Source organism: Marmota flaviventris, chromosome 2 (genome assembly GCF_047511675.1).
Source record: "Marmota flaviventris isolate mMarFla1 chromosome 2, mMarFla1.hap1, whole genome shotgun sequence".
Classification (NCBI taxonomy): domain Eukaryota; kingdom Metazoa; phylum Chordata; class Mammalia; order Rodentia; family Sciuridae; genus Marmota; species Marmota flaviventris.
Genome location: NC_092499.1, coordinates 118,803,325 through 118,831,236, shown reverse-complemented (window position 1 = coordinate 118,831,236; position 27,912 = coordinate 118,803,325). Strand labels below are relative to the sequence as shown.

The 27,912-nt window shown below is 51.1% G+C and overlaps 1 protein-coding gene across 1 annotated transcript; it reads right to left on the bottom strand.

Moving 5' to 3' along the window:
* Nucleotides 1–113: 113 nt before the first annotated feature.
* Cd276 (CD276 molecule) lies at nucleotides 114–27,099 on the bottom strand. Its single transcript, XM_027925882.2, is given in 12 exon segments — nucleotides 114–1,542; nucleotides 2,825–2,860; nucleotides 4,271–4,312; nucleotides 5,100–5,234; nucleotides 9,228–9,524; nucleotides 9,695–10,033; nucleotides 10,564–10,878; nucleotides 11,019–11,142; nucleotides 11,144–11,168; nucleotides 11,170–11,350; nucleotides 14,004–14,141; nucleotides 26,998–27,099. Coding segments are annotated over 11 exon segments (1,596 nt in total). The 5' UTR covers nucleotides 14,083–14,141; nucleotides 26,998–27,099; the 3' UTR covers nucleotides 114–1,519.
* Between the last annotated feature and the right edge of the window lie 813 nt (nucleotides 27,100–27,912).

Genomic DNA, 27,912 nt, shown 5'->3' with positions numbered 1-27,912 from the left:
ACGGAGACCCGACTCTAGCCTGAAATGTCCAGGAGGGCTCCTTCCTGCTGAGACCTGAGGCCCTTGCCACAGCATCCAGACACGTCACAGAGGAAAGGCTTTTGACCAAGGCATTTATTTTTCCCAAAGTACATCCCCAGTTTACAGAGTCCCACATTTAAATTAGAAATCCTCGCGTCTTCCATTCCCAAGGTAAGGAGAGATGGTATCAGGAGGACCAGAACATGTGAAGCTCTACTCTACTGCAGGCCAGGGGCTGGCCAGAGACGAGCCAGGAGGTGTCTGCACTGGCTTCAGAATAGCACCGTGATGAGGAAGCAGTCCCTTCTTTCCCTCGGCTCCAGTCAGTGAGAAGAGGTGTCCCACTTTGCCTGTGAGGCTGTTACCCAAGGTCCAGAGGCCTCAGCCTCCTGCCTGCAGCTTGCACCTGGGAAGACCCTCCAAAACCACCAGCTTCTCCAGTGTGGCAAGGGGGCGTCTCTCTCTCCAGGGTTCTGTCCCATTCCAGGCTCTGGGTGAGGGACACGGATGGGATGGGGGTGAGGTATCTCAGAAGCTGTGGGCACAGAGGGCACAGCAGGGAGCAGGGCAGGAGTAGCAGGCCACAGCACAGTGAGCTGTTTCCCAGCAGGAGGAAGACATCCTGCAGGAGGGACTCAGCCTCCCACACAGGGCCCTCAGCATCTAACACAGGGCTGATCCCTGTGGTTGCTCAACGAACATTAATTTACAGAGTAAATAAAAGGAACAAAACCTCTAAAGGCGGGAAAAGCAGAGGAATAAAAGCTGACCCCCGGGGAGCCCTCTACAGACCCCCAGAGAACCAGTGTGACCAATGCCAGCTTCCTACCAGAAGGCTGGCAGAGGAGAGGGCACAGCCCAGGGCGGCACAGGGAAGACCAGGTGGGTGGGGGAATGACACGTGGTCCAGCACGTGCTGCTGCAGGCCTCTGCACACCTGTGTGTGTGGCCGGGAGCATGCCCAGTCTCAGTGGGGGTGGGAAAAGGCCAAGGCCAAGGCCAGGGCCAGAGCAAAAGGAGGCAGGAGAGAGTTTCAAGACTCAAGAAGATATGATTACACACAGGATAGGAAAAGGGCTAAGAAATGGTAACTAGTGTATCAGAGCCATGGGGAAACAAGATGGGTGACTGTGTAGTATGTCTTTGGAGAAATAAGGCATGAGGTTAGTCTGAATATTGTGTCCTTTGGAGAAAAATGGCAGCCGGATGGCTCATGTGGCTTTGGAGGGATTAAGGACGTGGGGTGGTCTGTGTATTGTGTCCATTAGAAAAAGCAGCAGGAAGATTTGGTGTTGTGTTGCTGGAGTTCTAAGGCAGCAGGATGACTTGGGAATCGTGTCCATGAGAGAAATAAGGCTGCAGGGTAGTCTGTGTACCGCATCCTTTGAAGAACAGGCAAACCTGTCAGAGCAGGACTCATCTCTTGAGGAAAGGCTCACACGGAGGCCCCAATGCAGCCAGAGGGTGGGAGCCCCCAGGCAGGGGCAGCAGCTCCTGGTCAGGCTATTTCTTGTCCATCATCTGCATTTCATGAGGGAAGAAAAAAAGGAGGGGGGGGCATTAAGGCTGACAGCCTTCTGTGCTAGAGGCCCAGACATGGACACAGGAGTTGGGTAGTAGGCATGACGAGGAAGGGCCCTGAGGGAGACCACCTCTCAATCCCCACCAGCCCACTCACCCGGCACAGCTCCTTCCTGAGGGCCCCTCTGCCCTGCCCTCCAAGGCCTGGCTCAATTCCCCCTCCTCCAGCAGGAAGCCCCTCCTCAATTTCCCACATGGATGCTCCTAAGAACACAGCTGAGAGGAACCTCCTCCACTCTGGCTTCTGACCTCCCTGCGGAGCGACAACTCCCACTTGGCCTCTGTCCACATCTTGGCCTGAGCAGAGTGTTTAGAAGAAAACCTCAGGGGCATGTGTCACCTTGCCCCTCCTTCTCTGTGTTTCCCCAGGAAAAGTAGTTCTCCCATCCGGGCACTGTTCTGTGGTTATCCAGTTTGGCCAGACACCTGGGGAGAGCAGGCAGGCTGCCTCCCTGCGAGGCGGGATCAGGAAGCCCACTGCTTCATCCACAGGGCCACATTCCCTGCAGCTGTCTTCAGGCACCAAGCGGGCACCCTCTCCCCATCTGCTCGAGTCTTCTATGTTCATTTGGTTCCAAACAACAAGGAGGAAGACAACTTTTTCCCTACATTCCCTAAGATAACCATTGAGGTTAAAATAATATGTTTAACAACAATTGATATTGACTAACCAAGTGCTAAACACCAGGAATGTGAATACCTGGCTGGGAACTTTATTTCCAGTCTCACCTGAGTTACAGATCACATGACTATGTCCTGCCCAATGGGATGCAAGCAGAAGCAAAGGGAGCTATTTCTAGTCACACTCTAGAAAGACACACTTCCCTCCCTCCTTTTCCCCTCTTGCCTTTGGAGAGGGTGTGGAGCTGGAGGGGTGTGGAGCTGGAGTGGCCTGAGGACCTAGGGATGGAAGCTTCAAGCTGAAAAGGACAGAATCCTAGAAAGAGGAAACTGGCCCAGCCCATCAGCTGCTTTATGACTCATTATGCTCAGACTATTACGAGAGAGAAAGAAATACCTGGCCTGGGTGAGCCTCTGTCACATGGGTCCTATCAGAGCAGCTAGCTAGGACTTGGGTTACTCAGCCCTCTGCCATCTCACCAGGGGAAGGTTGCTTTCTGGGGAAGCCTCAGGTCACCAGTGAAGGGTGATGACCACCCACCCTCCTTTATGCAGATGCATGAATGCACAGACAGGCAGGCTCAGCACCATAGGACTTTACCTTCTTTGCTCTCAGAGTGTTTCAGAGGTCGTAGGGCTGCAAAAAAAAAAAAAGAGGAGGAGGCTAAGATGAGGGAGAAACCATGGAAAATGGGGGTGCGGGAGAAGCAGGAGAAGTGAGAGAGGGAAAGGTTGGAGGAAGGGGCAGGAGGAAGAGGTGGGCAGGATGGGGACACCATCACTGCACCAGGGGAGGAGCCCTAGGAAGCCATCTTAAGCTTTAGTCCATAAGTCCCAGTTCCACTCTCTGTGTCTTGTCATTCCCCTTTCTGTCAGTTTTCTGTATCTATAGACTGGGGACAAACACCTTGCTCTGCTGGAGAAGTGGAGCTGCACTGAGCTCACTGTACAGACAGTGCAGTGAGGAGCAAAAGGAGGCTGGTGTATTTGCAGATGTCCCCAGGGGAGCCTGGGATCATGTGCAACGGAGGCTGCCCAACTCTCCGCCCCACCTGTTCTCCCCACTCCCTCCCTCTGCCAATGACATCTGCCTCTGAGCATGAAAAATGAGGCCTGATCCCAGGGCTGTCTCCACGCCTGCCACATGGGCACCAACACGTGAGAATTAATTGGCATAATTTATAGCAGTCCCCAGGTGTCAATCTTCTGCCCTTCCTCGTGCGGGGGTGGGCAGGGAAGCGGTGTCAACTGGAACCATTCCAAACGGCTCAGTGAGAACCTGCCACCCCCAGCCCGGGTGCTCCTGGAAGTGAGGCCTCCAGTAGCTGTGAGGCACCAGGGCCTCAGCACCCGCCCCAAGCAGGTCTCCAGGTCTTCCAGCTCCGTGTCCTTTGAAAAGCACTTTCCTATGAAGTCACTAGAGAAGGCTTCAAAAGAGCACTGGTGCCATCAGGGAAGGACCAGGTTGATATTTTATAGATGGGGAACTAAAGCCTGGAGGAGCAAAGCACCTCACCCAAAGCTACACAGCTCTTTGCCTAATGGCAACAGGACTCCAGTGTATTAAGCACTTACTAGGCACCAGGTATGTACTACATTTTCTTCCATATGTATTATCCCATTTAAATCAACCCAGAAAACCTAAGGACCTGTTGTTATCCCCATTTTACACAAGAGGAAACTGAGGCCAGAGAGGCACAGTGGCTTGCCGAAGGCTACTGCTCGGAGGACACAGCCCACTCTGCCCTGTCTCCTGAGGCCATGCTCCCACCCTTTAGAAGCCCCCAAAATGCACAGTGCAGGGTTCATCAGGTGTCATCAACTCTGGCATCTGGGCCAAGGTAGGCAGGAGAAAGGGAGCAGTTTGAGGGAGGGGTTCAGGAGAGCTAGCTCTGAGCAAAGAGTCGACTCTGGGATAGGAGACCTCAGTCCAGGGATGCACTTCACTCAAACCTCAAAGCAAATCTGGCCCCTTCAGCTCCCCAAGTTTGCTCTCCTTCCCTTGTGTTCCCCTAAGCAAGAGGACCAGCTCCATGCTCAGACTCACCTGTCTTGGATCCTTCCCCATCCCCATCCTGGTCCTCAGCTCCTGGAAGACAAGAACTCAGAGTAAACAAAATACTTTCTCAGCCCCGCTTTCATCCCTGCACTGCCCCACCTGGGACATCACCTACAATCCAAATGCCAGGCACAAGGTTGGGGCTTGAGATTAGAGCAGAGCTGGTCCTGGGACAGTGTGAACAAGCTCCCAGCCTGCAGCCCACCACTCACCTAGCCAAGGCCCATTCACTGACTCCTCCGCCAGTCCATCCACCCCACACACTTACCTGCCCACTCACTCACCAACCCAGTCAACTGCCACCCTCCAACATGAGCACCCAGCTCTGTCTACCCACCAGGCTTCCACTAACCCACCCAGACATCCGTAGCACAGGCACCCACCTACCTGCACCTGGCCCATTTCTTCCCCATTCTCCTTGCTGACACCTAGGCTCATGCCTCTATCTGTTTGCCCATGTACCACCCACCAATGGCCACTCGCCCAGCTACCAATCCCCAAAGTCAACTCGCATTGACCCTCAGCCCACAACAGCAGCAGCTTAAGGTTTTGCACACCAAGGCAGACACACGCTTACCCCATGATGTATAATCATGAGTTGGATTGGTGCTGTCCCCTCTTACCTTCTGCCAAGTGACAATGCAACAAGACTAGCACCTTGATATTGGACTTTCCGTCCTCCAGAATCATGAGCTGATACACTTCTGCTCTTTACCTTACCTGGTCCCTGATATTGTTATAAGAGTACAAAATGAATCAAGACAGCAACATATCCCAAGACCCGCGTGTGTGTACACACATGCACCCCCTCGCTCACCTGCATTCTCCTCCTCACAGCTCTGTTTGATCTTTCTCCAGCACACAAAGGCCAGGGCCACCAGCAGTGCAATGAGACAGACAGAGAGCCCCACAGTCACCCACAGGGCCTCAGGGGGGAATGTCATGGGCTGTCCTGAGAGGGAAGAGGGGAGAAGGAAACTGTTATCCCTGGCCCCACACCCCTGAGGACAGCACCCCCTAACTCCAAGGTACAAACAGCAGCTCCCACCCTCCCTGCCCCCAACACCATGAATGAAGCTCACTTGAGTTCCCGCTACCTCTTCTCCAATCACCTGCCAAACCCTGACAGGGCTACAGCTGTCGAAGACAGGCCTCCACCTGGAAATCTACAGTTGAGTAATGTTTAAGAGCCTTCTAAGGGTCCCTACTGATTTTAGAATAATGCTTCAATTTTCTCCGGATGATTCAGGGATCTCTATGATCTGGCTGCTGCTTACCCTCTCCCAGCCTCTCCTTCTAGTTTCACTGCAGGAACTTCGACTCCAGCCAAACTGGCATCCTAACCACCTTCTGCAGAGACACCTGGCTCCTTCCAGCCTCCACACCATTGCCAGTTTCCCTTTCCAAAGAGTGCTCCCAAACTCTCCACCTAGCTTGAGTCATGCCCCAGGGAGGCCTCCTGACCACTCCGGCCCCACCTGGCAATATCCCCATCCTATGAATCAGGAGTCAGTACTACAGCCTGTGGGCCAAATCTGGCTTGTGGCCTGTTTTACTACAGCCCCTGAGCTGCTACTACAACTCATTCTTACATTTGTAAAGTGTTATAAAAAAAAAAAAAAAAAAGGAAGGAGAAGGAAGAACAGAAGGAAAAAGAAGCAGAGGCAGAGAGCGTATGTGACCCATAAAGCATTTACTACTCTCTGGTCCTTTTCAGAAAATGTATTCTTAGTTCTGTACCAGATGAGGGCCCTGGAGAGAGGGTTGAGTTTCCTCAAGGATTCATGCAGGTCTGAGGGAGCCCTGCCAGGGGAACAGTCACGTGAAACACTGAGGCACCCACCTCCTGTTAGATATCTTGTGTCAAAAGAGAAGGAGTTGCATACCCCAAGCCAGGTTAGGATCAGAAGCTGTTCTGAGCACAGTCCTCCATGAGCCTATCACCCTCACCATCCCCCAGCTAGGTCCCTTTATGGGTCCTGGGAAGAGTCTTGGGGAAAAAAAATCTAACAAAAACAGTGCTCCCTTCCTCACTCTCTGCAGACACATGGCCATGGCATCAGCAGCACAGGGCCAGCAGCTTCTTCAGAAGCCACCAGCAGTTTAGCCAGCAGGGTCCGTAACAGTTCAGCTGCAGAGGCACCCGGACAGATGCACCATAAGCAGTAAAAAAGCTCATGGAAGTTCCCACTGCATCTGCTTGCAGCAGATGTTACTTTCAGAGGGTGTGGCTGGCAAAACTACTGCTCTGGACACTGTGAGCCAAGGAGCCCAACACCCAGGTCAGCAGGAGCTGACATGGCTAGCCAGGAGGGCCAGTCCAAGGAGCACACATTAAAAACAACAACAACAAAAAAACCTGGTTGGGTACAGTGGCACACCCCAGTAATCCCAGTGACTCAGGAGGCTGAGGCAGGAGGATATCAAGTTTAAGGCCAGGCTCAGCAACTTAGCCTGACCCTGACTCAAAATAAAAAATTTAAAAAGGCTGGGGATGTTGCTTAATGGTAGAATACCCTTGGGTTCAATCCCTAGGACTGCCCCCCCAAAAGGAAAATATATCTGGAAATCCCAGGATGGGGCTTCAGCAGCAAAGGAGGGGACAGAGCTGCAGAAATCCTCAAAGGGAATGTCTCTTTCTACATTCACCTATAAGCTAATGGTGGTCCCTGGAACACAGATCAGACTCGCCCTCATTCACCTATTAAAGGACAGAGCCAGCTGGGGCCCAGACTCTCCTCTTCAGGCCCCATGTCCAGATCCTGGTCCAGAAAGTCCTCTCCGTGGAGAGGCTTGGCATGGCACACTCAACATCGCTAACCCCCATCAGGTGTGGGAGAGACCAGCTGGAGGACTGAGAGTCTGAATCCCAGAATGTTTTACAAAGCACAAAGCTGCCCGAACAAAATGCAGGCCAAGGGCTCCAAAGTAGGCCAGACCTGCTCTAACAAAACCAGGAGGTTGGCTGGCAGGGAGGAGGGAAAATTAGGCTGGGAGGCCAAAGCTGGATTCAGATCCTGGTTCATCAGCTTGCTGCAGAGTGCGAGAGCCAAGATTCACAGACCCCCTGCCGACAAGTTTAGAGGGGCCATGAACCCTCTGAATTATATGCAAACTATCACAATTATCATTTACTCAATTTTTAAAGAGGTGCCTGACTTCCAAAAGTTTCAGAGCCACAGTGCTGGTCTGTGGTCCTGGAGAAGTACCCTCTTCTCTCTGAACCTCAGCTTCCTCATTTGTGGAACATATTTGGCAACACTAGCCTAAATGAACCCCTTTAAATCTTAGCTACTAAAGTGTAAAATACAGAATTTTCTCTCCAGTGGAGTAAATGCTCTTCCTGCAATCACATTTATAACTCAAAAGCCCTTTCTGCACACAGCAGCACCCAGCGTGCAAATGATCTCAAATTCCTCCCTCTTCCCCAATGAGAGCTTCATGTTCTCTGTCCACCTCACTCATCTTACATTTTTTGGTCTTTATTGTGAACACACTGTTTTCCCCTTCCAGATCATATGCTGTTCTCTGAAAGGTCAAGATAGCTCAGAACATCCTAGGACACAGACAGTGACTCTCTCACGAGGCACCTGCTGGGGCCTCCAGGGAGAGGATGGTCTCAGGCTTAGGGAGGGGCTGGGCAGTTAGGCTGGCAGAAAGGAAATGCCTAAGGGAAACAGAAGAATAAGCCTGCCCCCTAGAAGATTAGCAGGGTGGGCATTGGCTCTGGATTCCTCAGAAGCAAAGGACACATGGCCGGGTGCAGCAGCTCTGCAATCCCAGAAGCTGGGAAGGATGAGGCAGGAGGATTGTGAGTTCAAAGCCAGCCTTAGCAAATTAGCAAGGCCCTGAAATACTCAGCAAGATCCTGTCTCTAAATAAAAATATTAAAAAGGGCTGGTGATATGGCTGAGTGGTTAAGCACCTCTGGGTTCAATCCCCTATGCCAAAAAAAAAAAAAAAAAAAAAGTGAAGGCCACAGAAGGCCCAGCACATTCCAGGGGGAGAAGCAAGACAGGAATAAGTTAGTGAGCCCTGAGGTTTATGCAAACACAGGAAACCAGAGGAGATAAGAAGCTGGGTGGGCTGAGAAGGTCAAGCAGAAGTCATGAAAAGAAAAAAAGAGAAGCAGATACACAGGACCTGCTGTCCTGACCTCAGGGATGTGGAGGTCCCTGGGAAAACTCAGATGGCCCAGATTGTGGAACTGAGAAGTCAGACTTAAGTAAACAGGCTATGAAAGGACTGGACGGAGACTTCTCAGGACCAATCATAGATGGTGATTGCCTCCCTTGACCTGAAGGTGGATCTGAGCCCTCTTTGCACCTCCAGATGCAAGGGGTATGCACCTGGGCTAACTGGGACCTGAAAAACAGATTAAGGGATCACCCAAAAGGCAGTTTGGGTCTAGTGGGCATCTTGACCACATGGGGGCAGCAGAGACAGCCCTGGCCAATCCAACCGGTGCCTTTAGGGAGCTCCAGTCTGCAGGGAGAAGGGCTGACCTTGACCCAGGTGAGGGGGCTGACCACCCGAGGAGGCCCCACTGTCTCCCAGAGCTTTAGAATCAAATGGTGCCCATGGACTCAGCAACGCCTTCACATCACCCAGAAAAGTTCCTATAGGAAAGCACCCTCACCAAGTCCCTGGGTGTGCCTTGTGGCTGCCCAAGAATTCCTACCCACTCCTCCAGATTCCAGGCAGGCACTTTTCCTGTATGTAAGAAGCATAAGCACCATCTCAAGTATGCTTAAGAGAGAAAATATTATAAATGATTCTTATCAGCTCATTAAAGCAAGTCTCTTAAGAACTTCTTGTTTGGGAGATTTTGAGACACCCAAAATCTGAGTGATTTTTTAAAAAATTTTCTGACCACCTTGAGATTCTACTTAAAAAAGAGGCAGTTTCTCCCTCTGTCCTTCCCCAACTGATCCTGCCCCCTCACCTGTGATGGTGACAGAGCCATGTGCATCCTGCTGCAGCACGGGGTTGCGCACCAGGCAGCTGTAGGTGCCATCAGCGCCCAGCACCACCCTCAGCACGCTGCGCACGTCAAACAAGCCCTGCTCGTTGGCCATCTGCGACGTGGTCACGTTGCCAGTCAAGGGTACACCCTGCCCATCCTGCCAGATCACCTCGGCCTCAGGGTAGCCCCGGTGACTGAAGCAAGTGATGGTCACCATGTCCCCAGGCCGCAGGTCCTTGCTGGGCTCCAGGGTCATGCTGGGTTTTGAATAGGGGGCTGGAGAGTGGCAGAGAACAGGGAGTCAAGGACACAATCAGGGTAGGGGGATGCAGAGCAGGGCAAGGGCACGTGTGCCTGTGAGCACAGGGGTCAGCAGTGGGGCTAGGGTCCTGGGATCAGTGGTAGGGCAGTGGGTCAAAGGATGGCACCCCACTCCTGGTGCTCACCTGCCACCTGCAGGCTGACAGCAGCGCTGCCAAAGTCCCGAATGCTCACGAAGCAGGTGAAGCTGCCTTCATCAGCCACACGCACGCCCTGCAGCCTCAGGGACGCGTTGCCCTGTGCCAGCAGATCTGGGAAGAGCATTGTACGGTTGGCATAGGCACTGCCCTGGTCCCGGCCCTCAGCAAAGCTATGCACCAGCTGTTTGGTGTCCGTCAGCTGCCAGATGAGGTTGAGCTGTGCCAGGCTGAAGCCAGGCTCAGGCGAGAAGGAGCAGTGAAGGGTGGCATCAGTGCCCACCAGGGCCACCACCGGGTCTTCAGGGACCTGGACCTCCACAGCTCCTGAGGATAAGACCGGAGGGGTAGGCAGTGAGGAGGGGCAGGGACTCTATACCCCCCACAGCCTCCTCCACCATCAAACCCCAGTCCCTGTTCCATCTTCCTATTTTCTCTTTAGACCTCAAAACAGGATTTTCAGATATGGAGTCCCCCTAGTCTGAGAGGAAACAACAGGTTGGCCTTGGACTGACAAGATCCATCCCAGGGGTCCAGGACTGGGGCTGAGTGATTCTCAGGGGTTCCAGCCAGCAATCTCCCCTCCTGAGCAGGACTGCTCCCCTTCCTATACCAAGATTCTCTGCTGACCAGATGCATCTCTATCCTACCCTGAAGTTTGAAAAGCCTTGGAGTCAAGAAAGCCTACAAACACTGATACCATGCCACCACCTGGGGTCCCCTCAGCTTTCTCCTCATCATTGTCAGACATCTCATTGTTCTGGGAGATTGTAATAGAAGACAGATTTAGATCCTCCCAGCCCCTGTAGAAAGAACCAGAAGCCCCCTCCCTCAGAGGAATATTTAAACAAAAAAACCTGTGGGGCTGCTGTGGGATGTGATGGTGACAGAGCTATGTGCGTCCTGCTGCAGCATGGGGCTGCACACAAGGCAGCTGTAGGTGCCATCAGCACCCAGCGCCACCCTCAGCATACTGCGCACGTCGAACAAGCCCTGCTCATTGGCCATCTGCGACATGGTCACATTGCCAGTCAAGGATGTATCCTGCCCATCCTGCCAGAACACCTTGACCTTGGGGTAGCCCCAGTGGCTGGAGCAAGTGATGGTCACCATGGATCCAGGCCACAGGTCCTTGCTGGGCTCCAGGGTCATGCTGGGTTTTGAATAGGGGGCTGGAGAATGGCAGAGAGCAGGGAGTCAAGGACACAATAAGGGTAGGGGGATGCAGAGCAGGGCAAGGGCATGTGTGCCTGTGAGCACAGGGGTCAGCAATGGGGCTAGGGTCCTGGGATCAGTGGTGGGGCAGTGGGGCAGAGGATGGCAATCCACTCCTGCAGGCTGACAGCAGCGCTGCCAAAGTCCTGGATGCCCACTAAGCAGGTGAAACTGCCCTCGTCAGCCACACACACACCCTGCAGCCTCAGGTAAGTGTTGCCCCTGTGCCAGCAGGTCTGGGAAGAGCACTGCCCTGGTCCCGGCCCTCAGCAAAGCTATGCACCAGCTGTTTGGTGTTCATCAGTTGCCAGATGAGGTTGAGCTGTGCCAGGCTGAAGCCTGGCTCAGGCGAGAAGGAGCAGTGCAGGGTGGCATCAGCGCCCACCAGGGCCACCACCGGGTCTTCAGGAACCTGGATTGCCATGGCTTCTGGGGGAAGGGTTATGGGGTGGGTGGTGAGGAGGGGCCTCCCCGATCCTCCTTCTCTCCTCAGCTCTCCCTAGGCTCTGTCCACCCTGCCTTTTAGGTCTGAGACCCAAAGTAAGTTCATTGCCTTTGTTCCTTATTCAGTCAAGGAGAATATGATGAGCACCTACTATGTGCCAAGCATGAGTTAGGAAAGCAACAGAGAATGAGACCAAGGTTACATTCTGCAGAGCATATATCTTAATGGGAGAGAGGGACAAAGTAGCATACAAATGCTCACAGGCCTGTGATTAGGGTATGAAAGAAAGAAAGAAGCAGAGGATGGATTAGAAAGCAAGGTGGTAGCCAGGCACAGTGATGCATACCTTTAATCCCAGTGACTAGGGAGGCTGAAGCAGAAGGATCACAAGTTCAAGGCCAGCCTCAGCAATTTATTTGTCTCAAAATAAAATAACAATGTAACTCAGTGATAAAGTACCCCTAGGTTTACCCCTAGAATGGAAAGAAAATAGCTTTTTACAAAATCTGGAGGGTACTGTTTTAAGTGTTTGTATGTAGTACTGTGGATTGAAACCAGGGACAGGGGTGCTCTACCATGAGCTCCATTCCCAGCCCTATTCATATTTTATTTTGATACAGAGTTTTGCTAAGTTGCCCAGGCTGGCCTTGAACTCAGGATCCTCCTGCCTCAGCCCATGAAGTCACTGGGTTACAGGCATGCACCACTGGCAGGTACTTTGCATCTGCTGGGCTCCCTAACATTCTAGTTTTACAAACTGGGAAGTGGAACCTAAGATGGCATTCACCAAGATGCTAATAGCGATTTTCTCTGGATAAGAGGATGACAAGTGCTTTTTCTTTTCTTCTCTTCCTAAGTAAATATCATTAGCTTTTATGCAAGAAAAAAAGAACAGCCATGCCTTTAAATATGGTGGTGGTAAATCACAAGCTCTTGAAAGAATCCATATTCAGCTGAGATAGAAAGCCGGTGTAAGAGTGTCCCAGGTAGAACAGCAGGTGGGAAGGCTCTGAGGCAGGACCCAGAATGAAACCATCCAGAAGGTACCCTGATGGGAGAGGGCCTGTCTGAACCATATGCAGAGAATTTTGAGAGACCAGATAAGGAATTTAGGGGCTTTTGTTTGTTTGCTTGATTCTTGATTTTTTATCTGTAATGGGAAGTCATGGGGTCAGGGGTGTTAATCAGGCATAATGCTTAAAATTCACTCTGGCTCCACTGCAGAGGGAGACTAGACGGTAGAAGGGCAGGAGGGAAAGCAGTTAGGGGTGACATCAGTGGTCCCTATAAGGAATGGTGGTGACTTGGCTTTGGAGAGTAGAAGTAGATGGAGAGACGTGGCCAGATTCAAAGTTGATTCAGGAGGGAGAATAATGAATGTGCTGATGGGTTGGGGTGAGGGGAAGACAGGAGCCTGAATCCTGGAAGCATAGGTCAACTCCAGCCCTAGAGCAGGCCCCAGGACATGTCCAGATCTCCCAGACAGGGGCAGGATCCTCTCTCCCATTCCTGCCACTATCCCTTGGAGTTCCCCTGCAGTCTCCCAACCCAGGCACCTCTGCCTCCGCTGTAGCTCTCCTCCACTGCTCTGGAAAACTGGCAGGGTCTGCTGCCTTTCTCCGGGAGGCTAGCACTGCCGTTTCTTAGGTAACAATTACATTAGGCAAGGGCTCTGGGTAGGCACACTCAAGATACGTGAAGCTTGGTCTTGAAATGAAGCTAACTGAATATAGCACCCATGGACGGTTTAGGAAAACAGCATTTTATGGTTAATATTTTTACTGTAAATTACACACATAATCTTTGCAGTGTGTGAAGATCTCAAAAGGTCTTAAGCTAGCTCCGGATCTCTTACTGAAACCCATGAGAATTTGAGCAAGTTCTCATCCCCTTCCAGCAGGACCAGAGTATCCCTTCTAAGGGACATGTGGAGTAGCCCTGGGGAGTCACTGAGAAATCAGACTCGCCACAGTAGAGACATGCACTACCTCCTTATGACCACAAGATGGCGCCAGACACACGACTCTCTGGGAGGCAGACATTTCTTTACAGTGTACCAAGAACTGTGTGGTATACATCATTCCTTCAATATGGTTACTGAGTACCTACTATGTGTTAGATACTCATCCTGATCTTGGAGATATACCCTGCTCTTTGAGCAGGGTAGCAGCTCCCAATAACCAAGTACAGTATGTCAGGTGGAAGTGAACACTTGGAAAAATGCAGTGAGGTAGGGGATGGGGAGGGACAAAGGATGGCATGCTATTTTATACAAGGTAGCCAGAGAAACCTTGCAGAGGAGATGTCATTTGAGCAAACACTTGAATTAAATAAGGGATGGAGTCATGCTGATGTCTAGGGGAGAAAGTTCCAAGCAGAGGAAATGGTACGTGCAAAGGTACCTGAGGAGGGAACACGCGGTGTGTTCAGGAAACTGCACTATCACTACATTAGTGCACAGTGCTCACATACCCATTCTACAGACAAGATAGTGGATGCTAAGAAAGGTAAAGAAGGTTGCCTCCTGGATCCCAAGAGGTGGAAATGAGTGTGTGCCTGCCAAACCAGCTTAGCTGGAGCCCAGGTGGGAGTGAGTACTCTCACACACATTACCATGATGGCTGACCCTCCCCTCACCTGTGAGGCAGAAGCACAGTACCCCCAGGGCTGTGCCCACATGTACACCCATGCCAGGGCTGACCGGTCTGTGCAGCATCTTCCCGTGAGGCAGTCGACAGCTGGGCTCTCCGTGGTGGAAGACTGCCCTGCCCCTGCCTGTGGAGAAGAGGAAAAGGAAATGAGGTCTTTGTCTGCAAAGGTCCTGCCCAGGCCCTTTCTTCTCAGCTCCCCAGGACTGGCTTGGAAGAAGGATGCAACTGCCCTCACCCGCAAGACTCCTGGCTGTGGGAGCCTGGTGAGGAGCTGCAGGAGGAAGTCAGTGGGGAGGCTGGACCAGGACAGGTGGGCAAGGGCAGCTGGCATCCACCCTCAGTCCTATAATATGAGCATCCAAATGTGAGAAGGCGGCCAGGCAGCAAGGAACGCAAGGCCAGTCTGCTGTGGGTCAAGGCTGTGCACAGATCACCTTGGCTCGAGACAAGAACTGCTGGGACAGTAGGAACTCAGACTGCAGCCAGACTCGGGGATCAGCCCTTGGTGTGCACTCTGCCCCGAAGGCAGCTGGGAGCCACTGAAGGTTCTCGAAGAGTGGGAATGGCATGGTCAGGGCTGAGCTTCCTAAAGTTTAACCTGACAGGTACTGCAGAATAATCAAGGGGACCTGTACCAAAATGACAAAGCAGGTCTGGGTAAAAGTGACAGCAGTAGAGAATGTGGGGAGCGAGAAAGGAAGTAGCAAGGCTGTCCTTGGTTGGCTGTGAGCCCCAATGACTGGGAGGGCATTCACTGAGGCAAAGAGCGTGGAAGGGTTCCGTGATGGGCATGTGAAGCAAGTGGGAATTTACAGAAACTCCCAGGGGAGAGGACTAGGAGGTAGCCGAGTATGTGAGTGTCGGGCTTCAGACGCTTATTTGCTAGTTAAGCACATGTGTACTGAGTCACCAAGACCCATCAGAAATGAAAGAGGCCAGGAGTGGGGGTGACATCTAAGGCTGAAGTCAGGACTGAGAGAGAAGTGGATCTATGGCCACAAATCAGGCCTAGGCCAGGGGACCCTAGACTTCCTGGGTACAGCCCTGCTTCCAGTCTGATCTCCCCCAAGGTGCCCAATTCAGGCAGGCTGCACATGCCTCTTCCCTGTGTCCCACAGGCTTGATTGCTCAAGCCACGTAAACAGTGTCCATCTATGCCAGCCGACCCCGATCAGCAAGAATACGAATGGTCCCCATCTCCTAATGACCCTGGCAGACAGGCTGCATGACTTGGTTGTATTTATGCAGGAGAAAAAAAAAAAAAATTCCAGCCCAGATAAATTAATTTGTTAATGTCGTGTCAATTGCCAGTTAACACAGCTGAGGCCAGGCCTGCTACCTCTCTGCCTGTCCACGCAACAAACCTCACCTAGAGCCAAAGCATTGGTTCCAGTCACAGATGCCCAGGCTCAACCCTTCCAATCCCTGCCAAATTTCCCCCATCCCCAGCAGCTGCGCTGAGGGAGTCCCTCAGCTAAGCCGGGTGCATCCTGGCCAGCCCCAGCCACCCACAGTGGGGAAGCCCTGAGCAGCCACTTCCTTTCCAGACACTTCCGGTCCAAAATCTGGTGGCCTCAAAGCCTTGCTGCCTGCTGAGTCAGCAGCCTCCCGTGCTCCATTCATAAAGGCACCCTTGGCAGGCACCACTTCCTGCCCTACAAGGGCCACCGCAGCCCACAGGACAACCTCAGCAGCTGCCTCCACAGTGCCTACCCACACTCCGCAGAAAGCACCAGCACTAAGGACGAAGGAGCTCCCAGATTCCTTCCTCTCTTTCACCCCCAGACAGAACCAAGTCCTATCTGTTCTTCCTGGGCTGCATCCCCCACCGCCCCACTGCTGCGGGTGCCTGCCACCTCCACTTTTTCCCCTCCAAACTCATTCTCTCAGCTGCATCCAAAACAGGAATCTGTTCACATTCTTCCCCTGCTCAAGAACCTCCCATGGTTCCCTATTCACTACAGAAGGAAACCCACATTCCTCTGCCTGCTTCTCAAGACCCTTCTTATGACAAGCTAGTCCGTACATGTAGTCCATACTGGTCAAGGTGATTGCTGACCTAGGGTCACCAGGGCATGTCTGCTGACTCTGTGCATTTGGGGAGCACAGGAAGCACCTCTCTTGATCAGGACTCCCCAAAGGGCCAAGTTGTCCTTTCCTCCAGAGGAAGGAGGAGGGGCTTTCATGGGTGGGCACTTGGCCTGCTTCCTTGGGTTCCTTTCCTAGACTATGGACCCAGGAAGCCCACCCTTGTGGCCTGACAGCCCAGAATCAAAGAGAACTGAGAATTCCACAGCACCAAGAGAGCCCAGCAGAAGTAGGTGCCACAGGGACGCTCCAAGAGAGGACCCAAGATGCATCCCCATGAACCCAAAACAAAGGGAGCCGAGACTAGGCTCTGGGTCAAAATGCCCTGAACCTGGGATGCCCCATAAGAACTGCTTAACCCCTCCATGACCACCAGCATCACTCAATCTCCCAAGCCCCAACTCCTTCCAATCCCTGAAGAGGCTCCTTGGGCAAATTTCTCACAAAAATGATGAGAAGGATCAGAGAGACACAGAGCTCTGAAAATATCTTAACTCCTAGATCCAGCTATATCTGAAGCAAGCTGCATGCCTAGACGGCCAAATACTTGAGCCAATCTTTGTTTTTTACCTTAAGGCCATTTGAGTCAAGTTTCTATTATCTGCAAGTGAAGAAGTCCTTCAATATAGATTCAGTCATGTACTCAGAAATTCATTTAACTACTCACTGAGTGCCTGGGGGGTGGGGGGAGACAGTAGGGACCGAGGCGACCAAGTTCGTCTATTCTCAAGGAGCAGACTACAACAGGGAAGATGGATATGCACATAAATTGGTACAGTTCAGTACAGGATACATTTTAAAATATAGTGAGGGCCCCTGAAAAGCACCTCAGGGTCCTAATAGCCCCAAGACTCCTGAAGAACAATGAGCAGCTCCCCAGGTAAGGCTGGAGAAAGACAAAGCCACCCCTTCTCTGACCTCAAGGGACCAGTCCTAGCTCTGTCACCCCCTCAACCAGACTTCCTTAAAATAGCAGAAAGTAAGTCCAAAGTTTGGTCTCCAGTTCCTGCTCTGATATTTTGCTACTCAATCTTTTTTTTTTTTTTTTTTGTACTAGGATTGAACCCATGTGTGCTTAATCACTAAGCCACAACCCCAGTGCTTTTTTTTTTTACAAGTTGCTGAGGCTGGCTTTGAACCCAAAATCCTCCTGCCTCAGCCTTCTGAGCCACTGGGATTACAGGCATGAGCCACCCACCATGCCCAGCCTTGCTCTTCAGTCTTAATGAGGTGCCTTCCCCTGTCTGAGCTTCATGTTCCCATTCTAAAAGAAAATATTTGCTAGAAGCTGATAGCACTTCATCAGTATTTTAAGCTTTTATGTACTATATCCTTAAACTTCAGGCTATTAGCGGCCATCATCACATTAAAATGTACATAGTGACTGGCAGAAACCAGTAGCAGTTCCCTTCTAGCCATTTTCCCCTTCTGTAGAATTTTTACTTAGGCACAGGGCCACTCAGATAGACTACAGATCACAGCCTCCCTTGCAGGCGGATGTGGCCACATGACCATCTTCTGGCTAACAGGATCTGAGAGAAGCAGATATGTACAACTTCTGGTCATGCCCTTGAAGAGGAGGAAATTATCTTCTTCTTTCTCCTCCCGCTTCCCACTGGCTGGCACACAGCAGGGGCTTCCAGGGCCACACTGCCAAAGACAACACTCTGGGCACTGCAGAGCAGCAAGACAGAAGGATCCTGCAGGGCTGCGGCATCAGTCCTGGATATTCCCAGACGGTCACATGGGTGAGAAATAAGCATCTGTTCTAGCATAAGTCACTGTTATTTTGGGTCTTTCTTACAGCATCTGAACTAACTAATTTAGGGAGCCATCCCTCCCTTACTTTCCCCCTTCTCTTCTCCCCCTCTCTCCAGGCTATGAAAATTGCCATGCTCAGAGCCACAAAAGGAAACCACATCTAAAATAAGTATCTCAAAATATGAACTGGAGACTGTCTCATCACAGTCACTCAGCCCAGCTCAGGGGATATTTCAAGGGTGAAGAGACCTGGGGATTGTTTGAAAAGGAGAAGAGTTAAGAATGGTCTGAAGTCAAGAACAAATGAGACAGGCACAGCAGCTCACACCTGTAATCCCAGAGGCAGGAGGATGGTGAGTTCAAAGGCAGCCTCAGCAACTTAGCGAGACCCTATCTCTAAATAAAATATAAAAAGGGCTGGGAATGTGGCTAAGTGGTTGAGTATCCCTGAGTTCAATCCTCAGTACCAAAAAATAAAAATTAAAAAAGAAAAAGAACAAATGGTCCCAGGTACACAGAATAGAATGGGGAAACCTGGAGATGAAGCATGTTTAGGGGAAGAACAATTCCTACTGAACTCAAGCTAATGAGCTTCCACTCCAAAATACCTCATGGACTCCTGGACACACAGCAAGGGCTCAGAAAGACAGAGACAGAAAACAGAGGACCCCTCTCTGCCCACCCCTACCACCTGTTCACCCTCTTTAGTGACAAGTACCAACTACCTCCTAGCATAGTCCACTTGCTTTCAGGCAGCTCTCTTCAGTGGAAAGCACTTCCTTATTCTGAGCCAATGTGTATCTTCTAATATAGTCTACGATAGTCCAACTGACCCCATTCAATCCCATGAACCACACATTCAATCCCTTGGACAACAAAGAACAAGCATGCCTCCTTCTTTATAGACCTAAACCATTTGATCTTGACAAAGTCACCACCGGGGAGCCATGTCACATGGGTCACCAAACTAACAGGCTATAAAATCTGCAGCCTACGATCACAAGTCATTTGCAGGACTGGGGATGTAGCTCAGTGATAGACAGCTTGCCTAGTATGCATAAGGCCCTAGGTTCAATCCCAAGTACCACAAAAGCAAAAAAAACAAAGTGGAAGTCATCTGCACTCATTGCTGCTATCTCACCTCTCTGCTGTCCTCCTCTGATGGAATTGGGGAGGGAGTGGAGCCTTATAGAATGTTCCATTTGTTATTATTACAATTACCCAGATAAACCAAGTCCATCCCTTCATACCATGATCTCTTTATTTAATGTAGTAAAATACCTGTAACATGAAGTTTACAATTTTAACCTTGTTTAAGGAAACAATTCAGTGGCAGTAAGCAAACTGACAGTGTGTGTAGCCATGCCTTGAGCTTTTGAAGTATTGTTTTCGATAGTTCCCGGTGCACAGAAGATGCTTAATAATTTTTGGTGAATAAATTTTAAAAAAAGAAGAAATATCATATAGAAACGTTGTTCTCTCCTCCATGCTGTGGTCATATGTCATCAAGGTCCTCAGGGAAAGGACAGGAATAGGAAAGGCCCAAAGAACTATCTGCCCCCAGATTAATGGCCATCCACAATTCATCATTGAGACAGAGGACGTTTCCTCCTGTGCTGCCACCCAGTGCCCTCTATCCATCTCATCCCCAAGGCTGTCAGGAGTGGTTTCACTATTTCTGGCTGGGGACCAATCAAATGGTGTAGAACAAGGAAAAAGGCTCATTTGCAAAACCATAGTAAAGCCCTGCCAGCTCCTCCTGATGGGCTCTTCCTCAAGGGCTTATTTGATAACTGGTTCCAGAACTTTGCCAGGAATCAAGCACAGATCACTCATTTCCTGTTCCTGCAATCTGCCTTCTTCCCTCTAAAACTGGTTATTTGTCCATTTCAAGCCTTCCAGCATTAATTCATTCATTCATGCTACAAACTATTATTATATCACTTTACAGGAAATTCAGGGATGGAGAGATATTTAATAAGTTGCTCAAGGGTACAAAGCTGCTAAGTGGCATAAATATTTAAAATGCCAAATTTCATAATAGGGGAAAAGGTTTGGGAAACAAAGAACTGTAATGAGATCTTTGACACAGGTTTAGGTTTATACAAGGTTATCTGGGCACACAGGGTAAAGCAATTCACTGGGGTTGGGAGACTTAGTAACAACTGCACAGAGAGGGGGACACTCAGCTGCCTGGCAGAGGGTAGAGGGGAACAGTCACAGAGGCATGAACTAGTGGACATGACATCACATTCCAGGAAGACAGGACTCTGGGAGAGGCTGTCAAAGATGAGGTAAGGGAAGTACTCAGGGGTCAGTTAAGGATTCTGGAAGGATTGATTGATTCTGTACATGGTGAAAAGCAGGAATGGTGAGAAGCAGTGACCACTCCTCCGCCCCCTCTCCCACTTTCTACTGACTGTCCTGAAATATCCCTGACAGCTTATCACAGATATTATCTCCAAGTTCACTCAGCACTGGGACAGGTAACCCCAAGGGCTAGATTACAAATCCAGTTAAAATAGACTCTCACCTCCCCACCTGGCCTGCATCCCATTCCTTCTGAATATCTATCTGCTCCTTACTTCCTTAATAAAGAAGCAAAACAGCTGCCAGGCAGATCATCCGTGTCTCTAGCAGCTAGTCTTTAACAATTAATTATTTTCCTCTGTATTCTTCATCGTAGTATGCCCCTTTCCTTCCAGACTAGCTCCTTCGAATAATAGGGGTCCACCTTCCTGCAAGGAACCCAGTCTGTAGGATGCTGGGGGGAAGGTAAAGGGAGCCTGCAACCAGCAACAAGCGTGGGCATGTGACCAGATCTGACTCAGTGGAGAACCCCTGCCCCACCCCCTCTCGATGATTGGTTCAGGAATGGGCTGTGAGCCAAGCTGCACCCAATCCCCAGAGCTTTTCTGCAAGAGCCAAAAGAGTCTGAAGTAAAGGCTCTTTGTTGCTGATTGCTGGGAAAGATACGGTCTGGGGCTGTTAGTAACCATTCAGTACCAAACATTTAAAGAACAGATCCAAACAAATAAGTAGAGGCAGAGATGAAAACTAGAGACACACAGAACCCTAATATCATGATTTAAGCTCTGATACCTGAAGCAGGCTGCCCAAATATTTAACAAATACTTGTACCAATATTTTCTTTTTCTTAAGGCCTTTTGAGCTAGGAGTCCTTGAATATATTTGGATATATCTTGTTTCTCTCCACCTCTGCTTCTGTTCCTGGTTATTCCAAGTCACCATCATTTCTTCCTGGATGGACTACAAAGCCTCTTCACTGTCTCCCCCACCTTTATGACCTATGCTTTACACAGCAGCCAGAGTAACTGCTATAAAATCATAAACTGCATCAAGTAACCACCTTCGACAGTTAATCCCTGGGCTGCTCATTTTACTTGGGCTAAGATCTCAGCCTCTACAGAGCCTGGTCTGGCTTGGCCCTGCCCACCTCCCAATACTCACTTCTCCCTACTTGCCCCTTGCGTGGACAGGGATCTGCTTCAGCTCCTACATCCTAAGACCCTCTTTCCAACCTCACAGGGTTTCTGCCAACATGCATCCTTCATCCTGGATGACATGGCTAATACCTCTTTACCTTGAAGATGCCCTTGGCAGGAAAGCCAAGGCAGAGGTCTGCCACTCAAAGGAGGTCCCTGTTATCCACTGCATTCCGTTTGTGGTCCCCATGTCATACTGGTACCTCCCTGAATAGGAACCATGTCTGCTTTATTTGGCTATCACGTCCTTAATTCTAGCTTGGTGCATTGCTCACTGAAGGAGTACATGTGTGTTCAGATGGAGAGCGGACGGATGGACAGATGTTTGTATGTGGGAAGAGGATCCAGAAACCTGACCATGAACCCAACCTTGGAATGTGGGAGTGAGGGTGAGCCTACATTTCCTTTCTACTTTGGCAGTAAACATGTAATTCTTTTGCAATTAACAAGAAAAAATAAAAAGGAAAACACAACATCGACGATTTATATGGATTTCAGACCAGGTGCCACCACCCACTTGCTCCATTCCCTAGGACAAATCCCTGGCCTCTCTGGGTCCTCATCCCCTCAACCATCAAAGAAGAGCTCAAGCCACCATCCCTTGCTATGATCATAATCACAAGCTGGGCTGGTGACATCACAAGAAATGAGCCCTACTGATTAAGAAGATGACTTTGGAGTCAGAGAGCCAGGTTCAAATTCACACTGCCACCTCCAAAGTCAGGTGGCTTAAGGGAAATATGCTGATCCTCATTTTGCTCACTTGTAAAATGGGAATAATAAACCCTATCCTCAGGGGATAATTATAGGACTCAACTGAGTAAAAGGATCTAAACAGACCTAATGAACACTAGGGGCTCCATAAATGGGTAGAGGCCCTGGGGAGAAGGAAGTGGGGTCTCAGAGTTGCCTGGGAAGCGCTTCTGTTGCCCTTCCCTTTTCCTGACAATCTGAATCAGTGTGGGCCTTTTTTTGTCCAAGGCTGTCCACTGGGCACCACGCCCCAGTCCCATGATCCCACCCAAGAGAGCAATCCAGTCTTCCTCTCCAAGTGATTTCTGTGTGAGTCAGGACTGCTGCTTGTCATCAAGGCTGCCAGGCAGAGTAGCCCAAGGTCTCCCTGGCATCCTCCACCTGCTTCCCCCATGCCTGGAGGAAGCACAAGGAAGAGAAGGGAACAGAACAAGCATTGGACAGAGTGAGTGGCCTCCCCAAACACACTGTCCTCACTAAAGCATCTTTTCCACACCGAGGTCAAGGCTCAGAACCTGGAGGGGGCAAAACCATAGGCCTCAGCAGGCTTGAGCACATGGGGAGACTCATGTACAGCAGCGAGTCTGCCTCCATCACTCTCTTCTGGCCAGGGGGCTGCCCCAAAATGTGTTTGCATCTTCTAGGGACCAACAGCCACTTGACAAGGCAGTGTGATGCCATCTTTTTTTTTTTTTTTCTTGGTACCGGGGATTGAATCAGAGAAACTTAACCACTGAGCCACATCCCCAGCTCTTTTATATACTTTATTTATTTATTTTTAATTTTTTCGTAGTTGTAGATGGACAGAATGCCTTTATTTACTTATTTATTTATTTATTTTTATTTTTTTATGTGGTGCTTAGGATCGAACCCAGTATGCTAGGCAAGCATGGTAGGCAAGCGCTCTACCACTGAGCCACAGCCACAGCCCCTATACTTTATTTAGAGATAGGGTCTCGCTGAGTTGCTGAGGCCCTCACTTAGTTGCTGAGGCTGGCTTTGAATGCACAATTCTCCTGCTTTAGCCTCCTGAGCCGCTAGGATTATGGGCATGGCCGGTGCGATGTCATCTTGAAGAGAGATCTGTGCAGTGGCTGAGAAGCTGACCTGTATGTGCACAGGGATGCACACACCCCTGAAGGCATAGAGCCCTGAAAGAAGTCAAAGCCACACTGAGCATCAAAGGAGGTCCAGCCAGAAGAAAGGATGGCCACAAGGGGAACAACAAGAGGGGAAAAGAAGGGATGAGAGAACAGGAGACCACACCAGAGGGCAGATCCCAGGTCAAATGCCAGCAGGCCTCAGCACATGCACCTGCACCTCCATCTGTAGAGCCCTGCCAGGTGTCCACCTAAACAGGCCTCCAAGTCCCACCCCTGTCAGAAGCCTTTCCAGACTCTACACAAGGAAGGGAACATTTTCCCCAGGTACATTCTGCTCAATGCCTCCTTGCCTCCAAATTCTTACAGATTCTACCCAGAAAGAGACTCAGTCTGGCAGAACGACTCTGCTGACATCTCTCCACTTAAGCTGCAAACCCCTCTGGCTCTCCCAGGACAGGGTCTTACCCATAAGCACCTGTTCCAGCATTTCCCCTGGGAAGGACAGATATCCAAAGACATTAAGGGTGTGGAGAGAGCATTTATTCTCTGGATCACAAAGAGAATGAGAGGGAGGGTGGGGTCAGCTGTGGTGGTAGCATAAGTCAGAAGCAGATGGTGTAGGAGGGACTCCTGGAGGCACCACTGTGACAAACACTAGGCCTCTGGGACAGCAAGAACTAGCAGCAATGGCTCTGACCACACTGTGAGAAACACTAGTCTCTGGGTCTCCAGGTTGGGGCATCCTTCTCCCTAGCTCCCCAGATGAGTCTTCTCCACCCTAGGGGACCCTTACTTAACCTGTTTGCTAGGCTCCAAAATGAGTATAAAACCTGGCGGCTGCCTTCAGAGTGTCAGAAAGAGCCAGTTTTTAGGCAGACAATAGATCACTTCCACCATTTGCCAACTGTGTGTCTTTGGGCACGTGACTTGCCCTCCCTGGGCCTAGGGTTTCCTTGTCTGTGCAATGGTGCTAAGGATCCCTAATCTCATAGGACTGCTATGATAATCACATCAGATTACATCTATTAAACACCCAGTATAGATCTGTCCCCAAAATGTGAAAACCCAATGCTCCAATCCAGCACTGGCTGAAACAGGGTGGCAGGCAAGGGTTACATTAACAGTATCTGTGACCCTCCCCCGAAGTGTGATCCATTCTGACCCCATCTGACCCCATCACACCCCCAGGCCCTGGCTATACCCTTCTCTTTAGCTGGTGGACTTCCCTGACCCTACTGCCTAGGGACATGGGAAAAGGACAGCAATGAAAAGTCCTACCCACTCAGAGGATAATGGACAGTGATGTCATCCTTCCCTTCTTACTTCTCCCCTGACCCTGTGACTCAGAACCACAGCTCAGCAGCCCCATGCAGTTATAATCTCAGAGGTTGCTTGTATTTGGTCATTTTTCTGCAGATGGCCCAAGCCCTCTATGTCCAACGAAGAATCATCTGGCAACAGGCATTTGTACAATACTTCCTAGCAGCCTCTTCCAGTGTATGGAATATAACTCATGGCTCTAGGATCACACTGTATCTCTGACCCCAAATAGTACTGCCCACTTCAGTATCAAATCCAAATCCTACTCCAAATAATGAAGACTTCCTACTGCAGAGAAGGCCAGTGTTTAAGGAAGGGGGATTCCCACAGGAAGGTTCAGAACCAGCCTCACTAGGATCATGACACAGACTCCTTAAAGGAGTACTCTGAAAGAACACCACTTCTATAACTCCCCTCAAAAGCATTAAAGCACCCAACCCAGCTGTCAGGCATCTGAGCATCTCGGACATTCAGTCAACCTGCCCCATCAGATGCGGGGGACAGAGCTAAAGGACAAGGACAAGAGGAAAACTAGGTCAAAATCCCAATACCTCTTCTCACACTGAGGCTGCATTAGCTCAGGATTCTCCTCTCACAAGCTCGATGGTCTGATCTCTCAGAGCACAGGAGTCTATAGTGTATTAGAAAGCTCCCTGCAGGGGTGCAGAAGACCCCACTGATGCCATGAGCGCATAGAACTTTGGAGATCAGTCATGGGACAAATGATGCAGCTGACGCCACTTACTGCACCAGCAAAAGCTTTCTCCCTTAAGAATCTCCTTGCCATATGATGTGTTAGAGCCAAAACTGATGTTCACAGGGCTGATCCAAAAATCACATGGAAATTTTTCATTAACATCAGGACACTCTTTAAGCTGACTGTGGCACAGCCAACATGGAGGGGGGGCGATTCCCATGGCCCACAGTTAACTAAGGATTAGTGCTTAAGCTAGGAAACTCCAGCAATCAAGGAAATGCATACATCCACAATACTCCCATTCCCAAGCAAATTGGAAACCTGAGCCACCACTTCCTACCCAGCAGCCCCAGGGCCCTCCATCTCTGCCTGCTGCTCAGATCCGCCCAACCCATCCCACAGGTTTAGAATTCAATTTCAAGTACAGACTTCCATTTCCCTGGCTTTCAGAAATGTCCCATCAATTTGCAGGCCCCTAAGCTACAAGGAAACTGCTGCCCAGCATCAGATTTCCTAGGGATTTCTGGGAGGCCAGAGGGAATTAGAGAGGAGGCTCAACTAAATAAAGAGCTCTCTTACAGTTCAAACAGCTTCCTTACTTTCAAATATAGAAAGTAACTACTACACACATGCTCATAAGAAAAGGACTTGGGGCCTTAATTCAATGAAGAGATCAGGCTCATTTACAGATTATCCACAATCACTTTAACGGGGATAAATAGGTTTTCTCAAATAAATCAAACACCCCACCCCCACCAAGTACACACAGAAATCTTTGCTTTACTATTTGCTTAATGTTTTCCCTCAATGATAGATCCCATGTCTGAGTCATCCATCACACATTTCTCATTAGGCAGGCTTGGCTTAGAAATAAATCCCCTTTTCTGCCAGTTCACTGCCTTAGGCTCCCCAATCGGCCAACTGGTGAGTAAATCTTAGCAATGGAGGGCCCCTGGGGCACTGAGATTCAATCCCCTCTGCTCTAGTGTGCCCACCCTGGACCCCTACCTTCCCTCCACTGTCTTCCCCAACTCCTCTCCATCCTACCTCACCCCAATCTCTCTAGGACTTTCCAAGCCCAAACTGCCCCATCCCGTTCCCGCCTCACCACCTAATATTCTTGGTCCTCTTAAGCTGCCCCTACCAGTCCTTCCCCGAATCTGTTCTCCTCATTCCTACTGCAGCCAGTGGAAGTCCCTCAATGATCCACTCCTTCATTCTTCAGGGTCAAACACGGTGGACCCTCCTCTTCTCCGCGGCTCCCCCTCCTCAGAGCTGGCAGGCAGAGTGTTTGCCTCGGCAGGGCCCCAGAGATTGCTTCCCTCCCAGCCCCGGACAGCCGCTTCGCTAAGCTTCCAGAACCGCCAACAATGACAAGATCTGCCCCCATCCCAGCTCCACACCCAGGGCTTCAGTCATCACAGTCACCCACGCAGCCTCCCACAGCGGCTCTACGCGGGCCGGACAGTGCCCCAGCCGGCTCTCGGCCCCAGGGAAGGGAAAGCCAGGTTAGGGGTGCGGTGCGCCCTGGAGCCCGCAGCTGACTCCGAGCGCCAGGGCCCGATCGGAGGCTCGGCTTCAGCGCGCTCACAAGTGCGGAGCCAGGAGGGGCCCGGGGTGCGGGGCGCTGCGGGGGAGGGGGCGCCGGCCGCGCTCCGGCCACCCTGCCACAGGCCGCGCGGCCCTGGCTCCGCCGCAGACAAAGGCCGCCCCACCCCGCTCCGCACCGTGCCGCGCCACGCAAGCACTCACCGCGCTGCGCCGACTCCCGGGACTCGGGGACGCGGCGGAGCGCAGCTGAGTCGCCGCAGCCGCCGCGAGGCCCGGCCCGAATGAGGGCCGGGGGCGGCGGAGAGTCCGAGGGGCGGGGCGGGCTGGAGGAAGCCGCGGGCCCGGAAGGCGGCCCGGGTGAGCCCCAGAGGCCGGATTGGCCCTGCAGCGGCAGTTTGGGGCAAAAGCTGGAGCGAGCCCGCCCGCTGGGCAGGGCCGCGGGCCTGGATCCCGCCCCAGACCCCAGTCGCGACCCTGGAGGGAAAGACTCTGGGAAGGTGGCGCTGCTCTACGGTCTACTCACTGCCCTTCCCCCACCCGTATCCCACGCTTCAAAAGCCAAAGTTTCTTTTCGGTGAGAGAGGACAGGTGACTGGCCGTTGACCACTCCCACCCTCCGGGCTGCTGGCGGCAGAGCAGAGCTGGATTCTGGCTGTCCGATCCCAGTCCTCTATTCTCCCTCGACTCTAGGCAGGCACAGCGGCTCGGAAAGGGTTAACTCGACCGCGAGAATTAAGAGCTGCTGGGAGCTCTATAAATACAGTGTCGTGGGCGCCTGAGCCAACCGCAGGGCAATTTCTACTGAGTTGGTTTCCTCTTTTCCTTCCACCCACGACTATGAGACCAGCCCTACCCCCGACCCCATGCCAGGTTGCTGATCAGCCCAGGCTCCAAAAGAGTAGACCTGACACCTCTGCCTTTGGCTTTGCCCCTACAGGTTCCAGCTCCAGCCTGGGAGGAGATGGGAGTCAGGCCCTACCAGATTTTACCTCTGTGCATCTGCCCCACACCTGTGTTTGGATCTGTTCTTCCTCACACAATCAGGAAAGGCTCAAATGTAGAGGGACTGCTGTAGGCCAGAGTCTAGGTTGGGAGCTTTCTGTGCTGGACCTCTTA